At 45.9% G+C, this 14280-nt stretch overlaps 1 protein-coding gene across 8 annotated transcripts in view; it reads left to right on the top strand.

The window, feature by feature from the left end:
• The window catches only part of DLG4 (discs large MAGUK scaffold protein 4), a 121778-nt gene extending 108928 nt beyond the window's left edge, over positions 1 to 12850 (top strand). For 6 of the 8 annotated variants that reach the window (XM_056553237.1, XM_056553232.1, XM_056553231.1 and 3 more), the window contains exons 14-20: positions 1540 to 1567; positions 1677 to 1724; positions 1828 to 1929; positions 7384 to 7556; positions 7642 to 7751; positions 10446 to 10537; positions 12015 to 12850. In XM_056553237.1, coding sequence (XP_056409212.1) covers positions 1540 to 1567; positions 1677 to 1724; positions 1828 to 1929; positions 7384 to 7556; positions 7642 to 7751; positions 10446 to 10537; positions 12015 to 12121 — 660 coding nt within the window. In that variant the 3' untranslated portion in view covers positions 12122 to 12850. The remainder of the gene's footprint in view (positions 1 to 1539; positions 1568 to 1676; positions 1725 to 1827; positions 1930 to 7383; positions 7557 to 7641; positions 7752 to 10445; positions 10538 to 12014) is intronic. The other 2 variants (XM_056553234.1, XR_008869314.1) reach the window with 2 other exon arrangements.
• The last annotated feature ends 1430 nt before the right edge of the window (positions 12851 to 14280 follow it).

Raw genomic sequence — 14280 nt, 5'->3', positions numbered from 1 at the left:
CTCTGGTGTGGATGAAGGGTTAGATACTTCTAGGCTCTGGTGTGGATGATGGGTTAGATTCTTCTAGGCTCTGGTGTGGATGATGGGTTAGATACTTCTAGGCTCTGGTGTGGATGATGGGTTAGATTCTTCTAGGAACTGGTGTGGATGATGGGTTAGATACTTCTAGGCTCTGGTGTGGATGATGGGTTAGATACTTCTAGGCTCTGGTGTGGATGATGGATTAGATACTTCTAGGCTCTGGTGTGGATGATGGGTTAGATACTTCTAGGCTCTGGTGTGGATGATGGGTTAGATTCTTCTAGGCTCTGGTGTGGATGATGGGTTAGATTCTTCTAGGCTCTGGTGTGGATGATGGGTTAGATACTTCTAGACTCTGGTGTGGATGATGGGTTAGATTCTTCTAGGAACTGGTGTGGATGATGGGTTAGATACTTCTAGGCTCTGGTGTGGATGATGGGTTAGATTCTTCTAGGCTCTGGTGTGGATGATGGGTTAGATACTTCTAGGCTCTGGTGTGGATGATGGGTTAGATTCTTCTAGGCTCTGGTGTGGATGATGGATTAGATACTTCTAGGAACTGGTGTGGATGATGGGGGCTGTAGACCAGTAGTCTCTCCACTTCTGCATGTTCTGTGCCTTCATGAAGTCCTTATGTCCCCCCCCCTGATCCTTTGTCCATCTCATGGGAGGCATCCTTACTGGCCCCTCCATGGGCCCCATCTCCTCACATGGGAGGCATCCTTGTTGGCCCCTCCATGGGCCCCATCTCACAAGGGAGGCAGCCTTACTGGCCCCTCCATGGGCCCCATCTCACAAGGGAGGCAGCCTTACTGGCCCCTCCATGGGCCCCATCTCACAAGGGAGGCAGCCTTACTGGCCCCTCCATGGGCAACATCTCCTCACATGGGAGGCAGCCTTACTGGCCCCTCCATGGGCAACATCTCCTCACATGGGAGGCAGCCTTACTGGCCCCTCCATGGGCAACATCTCCTCACATGGGAGGCATCCTTACTGGCCCCTCCATGGGCAACCTCTCCTCACATGAGAGGCATCCTTGTTGACCCCTCCATGGGCCCCATCTCACAAGGGAGGCATCCTTGTTGACCCCTCCATGGGCCCCATCTCACAAGGGAGGCATCCTTACTGACCCCTCCATGGGCCCCATCTCCTCACACTATGGCTGCTGGCCTCATTCTTACACATCAGTCATGTTCTGGCATTGACGTCACTAATGTCTCTTTACCAGATGTGTAACACAGAGTTCTGCAGCCATATAGCCACCTAGAGGAGATGCGGTTAACAAGTGCAGGGCCCCAATATTACCATAGGGGGCGTTCTGTGTAGACTTCAACCTCTCCTCATAGATTAGGAGAACATTCACCTGTGTTGTCTATGTGTGATCCATTACTCTGGCCGCCATTGTTCTTGACTGTGCGGTGTTCCTCTCACCCGCTTCTTCATCATGTCCTGACACATGGCCGATACCGTTCTCTTATCTGTCTCTCTACCTTTTCACTTCTCTCCTCCGCTGCACAGGACCGAAGCAGCACTACAGGTTCTCAGAGTATGTATCTTCTTCCCCACTCCCACCCCAACATATAGTCCTGTCGCCCCTCCATCCTTCCCCAGTGACCCTGCCCTCTCTGACCTTCCTACTCTCTTTCTTTGTGTAGGTCGGGAGGACACTGTACTCAGCTACGAGACGGTCATACATATGGAAGGTAGGTTACTCCAGATAATTTTGGAGAAGCGGTTCATCCCCCCCTCCCTCCTGCCCCCAACAAACTTTTATAATGGACTCTCTCTTTTTTTCTTTATGTGCAGTGCACTATGCCCGACCTATCATCATCCTGGGTCCTGGGAAGGACAGGGTTAATGACGACCTACTGTCTGAATTTCCTGATAAGTTTGGCTCCTGCGTTCCTCGTGAGTATTCTTGGTGTCAGATGCATCTTGGGTGTTGTCAAAGCTAATAGATATTGCAATGCCGCCCCAACATGTTTTACCACTCTAAAGGCGTCTTCAGGGGTAATATGACAATGAATAAGAACCCCAAAGAATTTTCTGATAAATTTGGCTCCTGCTTTCCTTGTGAGTATCCTTGGTGTCAGATGTGTCTTGGGTGTTATCAAAGCTAATAGATATGTCTACATGTGCCTGCAGTGTACACACACATAGAGATCACATGCAGAAACCTCACTGATATTAAAACATATTGCAATGCCGCCCCGACATGTTTCATCACCCTAAAGGCATCCTCAGGGGCAACGGGACAATGAGGACCCCAAAGAATTTCCGGATAAATTTGGCTCTTGCATTCCATGTGAGCATCCTTGGTGTCAAATCCCTCCTAGGTGTGTTCAAAGCTAATAGATATTTATACGTGTATCTGCAGTGTACACATAGACATAGAGATCCTCTCTCAGGAACCTCACTGATATTAAAACCTATTGCAATGCTGCACCGACATGTTTTACTACCCTAAAGGCGTCTTCAGGGACAATGTGACAATGAATAAGAACCCCAAAGAATTTCCTGATAAATTTGGCTCCTGGGTTCCTCGAGTATCCTTGGTGTCAAATCCCTACCAGGTGCGTTCATGCCTAAGTACACTTGTCAGTTTACACATACACATAGAGATCATGTACAGGAACCTCACTCTTATTAAAACATATTGCAATGCCGCCTGACATGTTTCACCACCCAAAAGGTGTCCTCAGGGGCAATGTGACCATGAAAAAGTAATGAAAATAAAGGCTCTATATTCTCTATATGGAGAAATATTCTGGTGCTCAATGGTTGTACCTGGACACGTCCAATAGATACAGTTCTTTGATCCGCGCTCAAATCATGTTGGTTACACAAAGACGAGAAAGATTTATTAGTAGAAAGCAAAATCCCTTTACCACGGGTGTCAAACACATGGCCCGCGGGCTGAATCCGGCCCACCAGACCTCGTCATGTGGCCCGCTTAGCCGCTGCCGGCCGCCAGTCTTCACCTTTTATTCTCGCTTTTTTTTTGGATGCTTTTTTTTTTTTGACGCAAGAAAGCCGCCTCTTCAGCACATGCGCGGCAGCCTACAAGCCAGAGAACGTCTGCCCTCTAGCGATCCTCCTTCGGTCCTCCTGGTCCTCCGCCTCTATGGTTGTATGCACGGGACATCGGTAACGTTCCGTGCGTACAACCATAGAGACGCGGGAGGACCAGGAGGATGGCTGGATCATCGCAGGATGCGCGCCGGCCGGGGCCTGGTAAGTGACCGGCGGCGCGTTATCTTCTTCAGCGTTCCGGTCACCGCTCGACCGGTCCTGGCACCTACTGCTATGGTCCACAGGCCATAGCAGTAGATTGTGACCCCAGGCCGGAGGAGCGGTGACAGGATCACAGTGGGGGCAGCACACAGACATACAGCCTCCAGCCATACACTGTATATGGCTGGAGGCTGTATGTAAGGGGGGGGGGTTCTGCCAACCTAATGTGGGGGGAACTATACTGCCAACTAATGTGGGGGAACATGCTGCCAACTTATGTGGGAGAACATGCTGCCTACCTAATGTGGGGGAACTATACTGCCAACCTAATGTGGGAGGAACTATACTGCCAACCTAATGTGGGGGGAACTATACAGCCAACCTAATGTGGGGGAACATGCTGCCTATCTAATGTGGGGGGAACTATACTGCCTACCTAATGTGGGGGAACATGCTGCCTACATAATGTGGGGGGAACTATACTGCCAACCTAATGTGGGGGGAACTATACTGCCTACCTAATGTGGGGGAACATGCTGCCTACATAATGTGGGGGGAACTATACTGCCTACCTAATGTGGGGGGAACTATACTGCCTACCTAATGTGGTGGAACATGCTGCCTACATAATGTGGGGGGAACTATACTGCCAACCTAATGTGGGGGGAACTATACTGCCAACCTAATGTGGGGGAACATGCTGCCTACTAATGTGGGGGAACATGCTGCCTACCTAATGTGGGGGGAACTATACTGCCTACTAATGTGGGGGAAACTATACTGCCTACGTAATGTGGGGGGAACTATACTGCCAACCTAATGTGGGGGGAACTATACTGCCAACCTAATGTGGGGGGAACTATACTGCCAACCTAATGTGGGGGGAACTATACTGCCAACCTAATGTGGGGGGAACTATGCTGCCAACCTAATGTGGGGGAACATGCTGCCAACTAATGTGGGGGGACATGCTGCCTACCTAATGTGGGGGAAACTATACTGCCTACCTAATGTGGGGGAAACTATACTGCCAACCTAATGTGGGGGAACATGCTGCCTACTAATGTGGGGGAACATGCTGCCTACCTAATGTGTGGGGAACTACAAGGTACTGTATATTGCGGTAGGAGGGGTAGTCTTATATGTCGAGTATATCCCAAACTCTACATTTTAACTGTAAAAGTTGGGGGTTGTCTTATACACCCATAGAAACATAGAAACATAGAATGTGTCGGCAGATAAGAACCATTTGGCCCATCTAGTCTGCCCAATAATCTGAATACTATGAATAGTCCCTGGGCCCTATCTTATATGAAGGATAGCCTTATACTTATCTCTATCTTATATGAAGGATAGCCTTATACCTGTCCCTATCTTATATGAAGGATAGCCTTATACCTCTCCCTATCTTAAATGAAGGATAGCCTTATACCTATCCCTATCTTATATGAAGGATAGCTTTATACCTATCTCTATCTTATATGAAGGACAGCCTTATATCTATCTCTATCTTATATGAAGGATAGCTTTATACCTATCTCTATCTTATATGAAGGACAGCCTTATACCTATCCCTATCTTATATGAAGGATAGCCTTATACCTATCTCTATCTTATATGAAGGAGAGCCTTATACCTATCTCTATCTTATATGAAGGATAGCCTTATACCTATCTCTATCTTATATGGAGGATAGCCTTATGCTTATCCCATGCATGTTTAAACTCCTTCACTGTATTTGCAGCGACCACTTCTGCAGGAAGGCTATTCCATGCATCCACTACTCTCTAAGTAAAGTAATACTTCCTGATATTACTGCAGAAACCTTTGCCCCTCTAATTTAAATCTATGTCCTCTTGTGGTAGTTTTTCTTCTTTTAAATCTCCTCTCCTCCTTTACCGTGTTGATTCCCTTTATGTATATAAAGTCTCTATCATCTCCCTCTGTCTCTTCTTTCTTCTATACATGTTAAGGTCCTGTAACCTTTCCTGGTACGTTTTATCCTACAATCCATGTACTAGTTTAGTATCTTCCCTGAACTCTCTCTAGAGTATCTATATCCTTCTGGAGATACGGCCTTCAGTACTGCGCACAATACTCCAATTGAGGTCTCACCAGTGTTCTGTACAGCGGCATGAGCACTTCTCTCTTTCTACTGCTTATACCTCTCCCTATACACCCAAGCATTCTGCTAGCGTTTCCTGCTGCTCTATTACATTGTCTTCCTACCTTTAAGTCTTCTGAAATAATTTCTCCTAAATCCCTCTCCTCAGATACTGAGGTCAGGGCTGTGTCAAATAATCTATATTCTGCCTGAGGGTTTTTACCCCCCAGGTGCATTATCTTGCACTTATCCACATTAAATTTCAGTTGCCAGAGTTCTGACCATTCTTCTAGTTTGCCTAAATCCTTTTCCATTTGGCGGATCCCTCCAGGAACATCAACCCTGTTACATATCTGCGCTCTGAATATTCTCCATTGACTACAACCCTCTGTTGTCTGTTACTCAGCCACTGCCTAATCCACTCAACAATATGGGAGTTTAAGCTCAATGACTGTAATTTATTGATAAGTCTTCTATATGGGACAGTGTCAAAAGCCTTACTAAAATCTAGATATGCAATGTCTACTGCCATCTATTATTTTAGTCACCCAGTCAAAAAAATCAATACGATTTGTTTGACATGATCTCACTGAAGTAAACCCATGTTGTTTTTCATCTTGCAATCCATTGTATTTTAGATGTTCCACAATCCTATACTTTAGTAGGGTTTCCATTAATTTCCCGACTATTGATGTCAGACTTACTGGCCTATAGTTGCTTGATTTCTCCTTACTACCTTTCTTGTGAATGGGCACAACATTTGCTAATTTCCAATCTTCTGGGACAGCTCCTGTTCCCAGTCGTCTTATACGCCGGCATATACGGTATGGGGGGGGGGGGGGGTCCTACAGATACAGCCGGCCCTTTGAGGGTGACCAAACTGCTGATGCGGCCCCCGATGAATTTGAGATTGACACCCCTGCCCTAACGCCTTAAACCCCCTAACGCCTTAAACCCCCTAACGCCTTAAACCCCCTAAGGCCTTAAACCCCCTAATGCCTTAAACCCCCAAATGCTTAATCCTTAACCCTAAAGGAAATCTGTCACCAGTGCCACGTGCACTAACCTGTCGGTACCAACAGGTAGTGCAGGTGACACTGATGACAACGGTACTTACCTTGTCCCGTTCCATGGCGGGGATCTCTGGTAATCTCCTCCGTTAAGCTTCAGCTCTGGCCCGGCTTGAGGCACAGGCGAAGCTTAGTTATGTCACCACTGCTGCGAGACCCAACAAAGAGTAGCAGCAGCTTGGGGCATGGGCGGATTTTAGTGACGGTGACATGGGTGACGTCACTAAGCTCCTCCTGTGCCCCAAGCCGGGTGCCCGGAGCTGAAGCTAACGGAGGAGATTACTGAAGATCCCGCCGTGGAACAGGACTAGGGGAGTACTGATGTCATCAGTGTCACCGGTACCGACAGGTTAGTGCAGGTGACACTGGTGACAGATTTCCTTTAAAAGTGTGAGAAGTCATATATCCCATAGAAAGAGTTAAAGTTGTTAGTATGGAGGAGGCAGCCATCAAGCTCTCTAGGAGTGGTGAACAAGCCGAGCATTCGAGGGATCTCAGATCTGAAGACAGAACAGGATCAGAGTAAATGGGGGAGATTTATCTAAACCTGTCCAGAGGAAAAGTTGCTGAGTTGCCCATAGCAACCAATCAGATCGCTTCTTTAATTTTTCAGAGGCCTTTTCAAAAATGAAAGAAACGATCTGGTTGCTAAGGGAAACTCAGCAACTTTTCCTCTGGACAGGTTTAGATAACTCTCCCCCAATGTCTCCAGAGATCGTGCTCGGAATGTGATGTTTTCCTCCTTTGACTAGTTATCCATGTTTTGTGGTTCTGATGTGGTTATTTATGAGGCTCCAGTCCTTTCTGTAGGCGGGTGAAGATACTGTTGTTCTAAAATCCTTCTTTACAGGACATCCAATTACTTGGAGAATCCCAATCATCAGGGTTATCTAGTTATATAAAGTATGGTCACCTGTAGACGACACTATACACTGTCCTCATTCTCCTCTGCAGATACGACGCGCCCAAAGCGAGATTACGAGGTGGATGGAAGAGATTACCACTTTGTGTCATCTCGAGAAAAGATGGAGAAAGACATTCAAGGTCATAAATTTATCGAGGCTGGACAATATAATGGACACCTGTATGGGACAAGCGTGCAGAGTGTCAGGGAGGTCGCCGAGCAGGTATTCATTGCCTTCTCCCTCCAGAAGTCTCAGTTCTTTATGTTACTATCTTTTATAATCATATTGTCTAACTATTTCTCCTCAGGGCAAACATTGTATCCTGGATGTCTCTGCTAATGCTGTCCGTCGTCTTCAGGCAGCTCAGCTCCAGCCTATCGCCATCTTTATACGGCCTAAGTCACTGGAAAACATTCTGTAAGTTTTAAAATATTGTCTATAGCGATGTCTCTAGTGTCTGACTGCCCATATCTCTGCATGAGAAGATCTATGGGCTGCGTATATCCACATCCACACAAAGCCATAAGAGACAAAAAGTGGATTAAAGTACTGTAGATTTCTGGTCCATCACTGATGTTAATGTTGTAGAGATCTCATCTATTAATGATGTATTGTAGAGATCTGGTTCATTGCTAATGTAGTGTAGAGATCTTGTTCATTGATGATAATGTAGTGTAGAGATCTGGTTCATTGATGATAATGTAGTGTAGAGATCTGGTCCATAGATAATGTAGTGTAGAGATCTGATCCTTCGATAATGTAGTGTAGAGATCCGGTCCATAGATAATGTAGTGTAGAGATCTGGTTCATTGATAATGTAGTGTAGAGATCTGGTCCATCGATAATGTAGTGTAGAGATCTGGTTCATTGCTAATGTAGTGTAGAGATCTTGTTCATTGATGATAATGTAGTGTAGAGATCTGGTTCATTGATGATAATGTAGTGTAGAGATCTGGTCCATCGATAATGTAGTGTAGATCTGGTCCATCGATAATGTAGTGTAGATCTGGTCCATCGATAATGTAGTGTAGATCTGGTCCATCGATAATGTAGTGTAGATCTGGTCCATCGATAATGTAGTGTAGAGATCTGGTCTATCGATAATATAGGGTAGACATTTGGTCCATCGATAATGTAGTGTAGAGATCTAGTCCATCGATAATGTAGTGTAGAGATCCGGTCCATAGATAATGTAGTGTAGAGATCTGGTCCATCGATAATGTAGTGTAGAGATCTGGTCCATCGATAATGTAGTGTAGAGATCTGTTCCATCGATAATGTAGTGTAGAGATCTGGTCCATCGATAATGTAGTGTAGATCTGGTCCATCGATAATGTAGTGTAGAGATCTGGTCTATCGATAATATAGTGTAGACATTTGGTCCATCGATAATATAGTGTAGAGATCTGGTCCATCGATAATGTAGTGTAGAGATCTGGTCCATCGATAATGTAGTGTAGAGATCTGGTCCATCGATAATGTAGTGTAGAGATCTGGTCCATCGATAATGTAGTGTAGAGATCCGGTCCATAGATAATGTAGTGTAGAGATCCGGTCCATAGATAATATAGTGTAGACATTTGGTCCATCGATAATATAGTGTAGAGATCTGGTCCATCGATAATGTAGTGTAGAGATCTGGTCCATCGATAATGTAGTGTAGAGATCTGGTCCATCGATAATGTAGTGTAGAGATCTGGTCCATCGATAATGTAGTGTAGAGATCCGGTCCATAGATAATGTAGTGTAGAGATCTGGTCCATCGATAATGTAGTGTAGAGATCTGGTCCATAGATAATGTAGTGTAGAGATCCGGTCCATAGATAATGTAGTGTAGAGATCTGGTCCATCGATAATGTAGTGTAGAGATCTGGTCCATCGATAATGTAGTGTAGGGATCTGGTCCATAGATAATGTAGTGTAGGGATCTGGTCCATCGATAATATAGTGTAGACATTTGGTCCATCGATAATGTAGTGTAGAGATCTGGTCCATCGATAATGTAGTGTAGAGATCCAGTCCATAGATAATGTAGTGTTGAGATCTGGTCCATCGATAATGTAGTGTAGAGATCTGGTCCATCGATAATGTAGTGTAGATCTGGTCCATCGATAATGTAGTGTAGAGATCTGGTCTATCGATAATATAGTGTAGACATTTGGTCCATCGATAATGTAGTGTAGAGATCCGGTCCATAGATAATGTAGTGTTGAGATCTGGTCCATAGATAATGTAGTGTAGAGATCTGGTCTATCGATAATATAGTGTAGACATTTGGTCCATCGATAATGTAGTGTAGAGATCTGGTCCATAGATAATGTAGTGTAGAGATCTGGTCCATCGATAATGTAGTGTAGAGATCTGGTCCATAGATAATGTAGTGTAGAGATCCGGTCCATAGATAATGTAGTGTAGAGATCCGGTCCATAGATAATGTAGTGTAGAGATCCGGTCCATAGATAATGTAGTGTAGAGATCTGGTCCATCGATAATGTAGAGATCTGGTCCATCGATAATGTAGTGTACAGGGTGGGCCATTTATATGAATACACCTTAATAAAATGGGAATGGTTGGTGATAACTTCCTGTTTGTGGCACATTAGTATATGTGAGGGGGGAAACATTTCAAGATGGGTGGTGACCATGGTGGCCATTTTGAAGTCGGCCATTTTGAATCCAACTTTTGTTTTTTCAATAGGAAGAGGGTCATGTGACACATCAAACTTATTGGGAATTTCACAAGAAAAACAATGATGTGCTTGGTTTTAACGTAACTTTATTCTTTCATGAGTTATTTACAAGTTTCTGACCACTTATAAAATGCGTTCAATGTGCTGCCCATTGTATTGGATTGTCAATGCAACCCTCTTCTCCCACTCTTCACACACTGATAGCAAGTTTGATGTGTCACATGACCCTCTTCCTGTAGATCTGGTCCATTGATATTTGGTGTAGAGATGTGATCCGTTAGTGATGCTGCAGATACATGGACTTTCTTAACCATTGTTTTGCTTTTAGAATATGCCAGGATCTAGTATGATGTAGATTTGATCCTGTATCAGTGGGGTCATTGCCCCTCACATCTGTCTTCTCGTCTTTTGTCCCTGCCAGAGAAATTAATAAACGTCTAACCGAGGAACAAGCCAGAAAAACATATGAAAGGTCCACAAAGCTGGAACAAGACTTTACCGAGTGTTTTTCAGGTGAGTCACAGGTCGCTTTGTGTGTGTAGGGTCACATGTGGGGTGTCTCTGTATGGGACACTAGGGTATCTCTGTATGGGACACTAGGTTATCTCTGTATGGGATACGTGGGGTATCTCTGTATGGGATACGTGGGGTATCTCTGTATGGGACACTAGGTATCTCTGTATGGGACACTAGGGTATCTCTGTATGGGACACTAGGGTATCTCTGTATGGGACACTAGGGTATCTCTGTATGGGACACTAGGGTATCTCTGTATGGGATACGTGGGGTATCTCTGTATGGGACACTAGGTATCTCTGTATGGGACACTAGGGTATCTCTGTATGGGACACTAGGGTATCTCTGTATGGGATACGTGGGGTATCTCTGTATGGGACACTAGGTATCTCTGTATGGGACACTAGGGTATCTCTGTATGGGACACTAGGGTATCTCTGTATGGGACACTAGGGTATCTCTGTATGGGACACTAGGGTATCTCTGTAAGGGACACTAGGGTATCTCTGTATGGGACACTAGGTATCTCTGTATGGGACACTAGGGTATCTCTGTATGGGATACGTGGGGTATCTCTGTATGGGACACTAGGTATCTCTGTATGGGACTCTAGGGTATCTCTGTATGGGACACTAGGTATCTCTGTATGGGACACTAGGGTATCTCTGTATGGGATACGTGGGGTATCTCTGTATGGGACACTAGGGTATCTCTGTATGGGACACTAGGGTATCTCTGTATGGGACACTAGGGTATCTCTGTATGGGACACTAGGGTATCTCTGTATGGGACACTAGGGTATCTCTGTATGGGACACTAGGGTAGCTCTGTATGGGACACGTGGGGTAGCTCTGTATGGGACACGTGGGGTAGCTCTGTATGGGACACGTGGGGTAGCTCTGTATGGGACTCGTGGGGTAGCTCTGTATGGGACTCGTGGGGTAGCTCTGTATGGGACACGTGGGGTATCTCTGTATGGGACACTAGGGTATCTCTGTATGGGACACTAGGGTATCTCTGTATGGGATACGTGGTGTAGCTCTGGATGGGGCACGTGGGGTAGCTCTGAATGGGACACGTGGGGTAGCTCTGGATGGGACACGTGGGGTAGCTCTGGATGGGACACGTGGGGTATATCTGTATGGGACACTAGGGTATCTCTGTATGGGGTACATGGGGTAGCTCTGGATGGGACACGTGGGGTAGCTCTGTATGGGACACTAGGGTATCTCTGTATGGGACACTAGGGTATCTCTGGATGGGGTACGTGGGGTAGCTCTGGATGGGACACGTGGGGTAGCTCTGGATGGGACACGTGGGGTAGCTCTGTATGGGGCACATGGGGTATCTCTAAATGGGGCACTAGGGTATGTCTGTATGGTTTACACTGATTCTTAGCGTGACTAATGTGCCGACACGATGGAAAAGTCTTCACACTCTCTGTTCCACCTAATCCTTGTATTTTTCTCTACAGCGGTGGTCGAGGGGGACAGCTTTGAAGAGGTCTACCATAAAGTTAAGGGAATCATCGAAGACCTCTCAGGGCCCTACATCTGGGTTCCCTCCCGAGAAAGACTTTAAAAGCAGCCTCCTTCTCCAATCCCACCGTAACATAGCGGAGACTTCTCTCTCCTGGAGCATTGTATATCTGGAGGCAATGAGGCACTCCGGTATCTACCTGGCCTCATGTCGCCACCCCTACCTGGAGTGCCTGATTACTTCTGAATGGGGCTGACATATCCTCCGACAGGAGACCTAAACCTTTGTGTTTCTCTAGGTTTTTATGTGTGTATCTTATACACGCACAAACTCTCTTTAGAACACAATCTGGCTCTTCTGTTCTTGCTCGGCTCCTCGTGGGAGTGGTTTCCTTGTGAGCCAGCCCCTGCAGTGGGTTGAGCCTGTTGTATAAAAAGACTTTTAGTCCTGGTTTTTTATCTCGCTGTCTGCGTTTATTTTGTGCATGCGTCTTATACTGGAAGGGGGAGGACTTGGAATTAATGGACAAATACCCCATTATTTCCTCCCCCCCCATCCCCACGCACATGCCCTAAGAGCACTGGGCAGTATGGACAATGACTTCCCCCGTGAGGGGCAGTAGATTCATGGATGTCTCCTTAGCTCTCAAACCAAGCCATGGAGGGGTTAAGTGTGCAATGTTCTGCAGGCCCTGTCACGTGAGGTTTAAGAAGGGATGCTCTTCAGGACACAGGTATAAAGATCGTGAGCTGCAGGGCCCGGGAAGGTGAAGGGTTACATACCGTACAGTAATAAAAAATAAAACTATTTTATGTGGATAAATAAAATGTTATATATTTACTTGTGGTTCTGTGGTCTCTGCTCAGCCCTGATCAGAAGACGTCCATGAACATCATCATATGGGGGTGAAGACAATGGATGACACTGCTAGATCGTTATTATATCATACACAGTGTAGTCAGAGGTAACCTGAAGAGTCAGAGTCCACTGCTACACAGCTAGGTGGTCAGAGGTAAGCCATGGTCATATACAGGTGGGCAGTGGAAAGCCATGGTCATATACAGGTGGGCAGTGGAAAGCCATGGTCATCTAAAGGTGGTCAGAGGAAAGCCATGGTCATATACAGGTGGTCAGAGGAAAGCCATGGCCATCTAAAAGTGGTTAGGGATAAGCCATGGTCATATACAGGTGGTCAGAGGAAAGCCATGGTCATCTAATGGTGGTCAGAGATAAGCCATGGTCATATACAGGTGGTCAGTGGAAAGCCATGGTCATCTAAAGGTGGTCAGAGATAAGACATGGTCATATACAGGTGGTCAGTGGAAAGCCATGGTCATCTAAAGGTGGTCAGAGATAAGACATGGTCATATACAGGTGGTCAGAGGAAAGCCATGGTCATCTAAAGGTGGTCAGAGATAAGACATGGTCATATACAGGTGGTCAGAGGAAAGCCATGGTCATCTAAAGGTGGTCAGAGATAAGACATGGTCATATACAGGTGGTCAGTGGAAAGCCATGGTCATCTAAAGGTGGTCAGAGATAAGACATGGTCATATACAGGTGGTCAGCGGAAAGCTATGGTCATTTAAAGGTGGTCAGAGGAAAGCCATGGTCATATACAGGTGGTCAGAGGAAAGCCATAGTCATCTAAAGGTGGTTTGGGGTAAGCCATGGTCATATACAGGTGGTCAATGGAAAGCCAAGGTCATCTAAAGGTGGTCAGAGAAAAGTCATGGTCATATACAGGTGGTCCGAGGAAAGCCATGGTCATCTTAAGGTGGTCAGAGATAAGCCATGGTCATATACAGGTGGTCAGTGGAAAGCCATGGTCATCTAAAGTTGGTCAGAGAAAAGCCATGGTCATATACAGGTGGTCAGAGGAAATTCAGTGTCATATACAGGTAGTCAAGGGAAAGCCGTGGTCAGAGGAAAGCCAAGGTCATATACAGGTGGTCAGAGGAAAGCCAGTGTCATATACAGGTGGTCAGAGGAAATCCATGGTCATCTAAAGGTGGTTAGGGGTAAGCCATAGTCATATACAGGTGGTCAGAAGAAAGCCATGGTCATCTAAAGGTGGTCAGAGGAAAGCCAAGGTCAAATACAGGTGGTCAGAGGAAAGCCAAGGTAATATACAGGTGGTCAGAAGAAAGCAATGGTCATATACAGGTGGTCAGAGGAAAGCCATGGTCATATACGGGTGGTCAGAGGAAAGCCATGGTCATATACGGGTGGTCAGAGGAAAGCCATGGTCATATATGGGT

This window comes from Hyla sarda, unplaced genomic scaffold, assembly GCF_029499605.1.
Source record: "Hyla sarda isolate aHylSar1 unplaced genomic scaffold, aHylSar1.hap1 scaffold_262, whole genome shotgun sequence".
Taxonomy (NCBI): domain Eukaryota; kingdom Metazoa; phylum Chordata; class Amphibia; order Anura; family Hylidae; genus Hyla; species Hyla sarda.
Note: the sequence above shows the minus strand (reverse complement) of the source record. Positions and strands in the feature narration are given on the sequence as shown.